Genomic DNA, 1,438 nt, shown 5'->3' on the forward strand with positions numbered 1-1,438 from the left:
TCTCTATATTAAGAGTAATAATTTTTAAGTTGTATAGGTGGGTCAGGACATTTTTTAAGTGTTTCTGTGGCATAAAGAAACAGACTTCATTTTATTGCTTATAAATAACAGTTAAAAGTTACGGTTGTTTTAGAAATTGGATAACTTGTTTTCATACCTTAGCACTTTAAGGTATAGGCCATGACTCATATTTCTTATACAATGCGATTTTCTTTTACAGGCATTATTCCCGAAAGTCAAAATATGACTCAAATGTGAGTGATCAATCCTCTTTTGTGACATCCCCAGCAGCAGACAACATAGAAAGAGAAATGCCACCTCATTATGAGCCAATTCCATTCAGTGCTTCTATGAATGAATCTGCTCCCACTGGTATTACTGATCATATTGCCCAAGGTAGAAACTTCTCTTGAAATGAATTTCAGCATTTTATGGTCCAGAGTATGTATAAACTTTATTTGATGACCTTTTCTGCTGGATATCACCTGTATGTTCCACCATCAGCTGTCAGCCTAGACTCGTCCATCAGCCTAAACTGAGCATGTTTGTTCATTTTGTTCATTTGTTTCTTCCTTCATTCATTCAACTTTTCTTGAGGACAAGTAGGTGTCAGGCACTCTTGCTAAGTATGGAAGACATAAAGATAAATTAGACTTGGTTTTTGTCCCTGAAAAACTCTCAGTCTGTTAGCAGACACAGAAATATAAGGATAAATTACTAATATGTCCCAGTAATTGAAAATACTCACACAGGTGGAATTAGTGAAGAAGAAATGATAAATTATGTCTCAGGGAGTAGAGCTTCAAGATGGCTTTTTTACAGTGGTTACATTTGATAGGCTGGTTTTAAAGGCTTTTCAGCTTCCTTGTCTGTAATGTGAGAAATAATACTTACCTGCCTTACAGTGAGAAAATTCCTGTGATAATGCTTTGTGAAATTTGTGTAAATACTAACTTTGAAGATCATACATGTAAGTGAAACAACATCAATTTTGGATTAAGTCCTGGATTTGAATCATGATTGGCATTTGCTAACTATGGGACCGTGGGCAAGTAACTGTACTTTGTAATCTTTTTAGTTTCTTGATCTCTTCAATGGAAATGATAATCTCTGTCTTAAAGAACTGTTGGAATTAGATGAAATCATCAGCGGCAAAACCCAGCAAGTAATAGACTTTTTTAACAAACATTTGTCTCTTTCCTTCTTCAGTCTAGTTTGCAGTGAAAGTTGAGGAATTAGAAATAGGAAGTACAAGTCTACAATTCCTTATCAACTCCTAAAATCTAGAAAGCTTTGAAAACCAAAAGTTTTGTTCTGTTTTTAATAATTAATTAAACTAGTGATAAAATCTGACCTGAACTTGTTTGGCAGCAAACCCTGACCTAAACTGACATAAGTTATATAAATATAGTCTTTATTTACTTTACCTAATATGACT

At 34.0% G+C, this 1,438-nt stretch overlaps 1 protein-coding gene across 1 annotated transcript in view; it reads left to right on the forward strand.

The window, feature by feature from the left end:
- OCIAD1 (OCIA domain containing 1) overlaps positions 1–1,419 on the forward strand; it is a 22,072-nt gene extending 20,653 nt beyond the window's left edge. Inside the window, exon 5 of the mRNA XM_012639898.1 lies at positions 221–1,419. Coding sequence (XP_012495352.1) covers positions 221–413 — 193 coding nt within the window. The 3' untranslated portion in view covers positions 414–1,419. The remainder of the gene's footprint in view (positions 1–220) is intronic.
- Positions 1,420–1,438: the final 19 nt, after the last annotated feature.

Source organism: Propithecus coquereli, unplaced genomic scaffold (genome assembly GCF_000956105.1).
Source record: "Propithecus coquereli isolate 6110/MARCELLA unplaced genomic scaffold, Pcoq_1.0 Scaffold143, whole genome shotgun sequence".
NCBI classification, from domain to species: domain Eukaryota; kingdom Metazoa; phylum Chordata; class Mammalia; order Primates; family Indriidae; genus Propithecus; species Propithecus coquereli.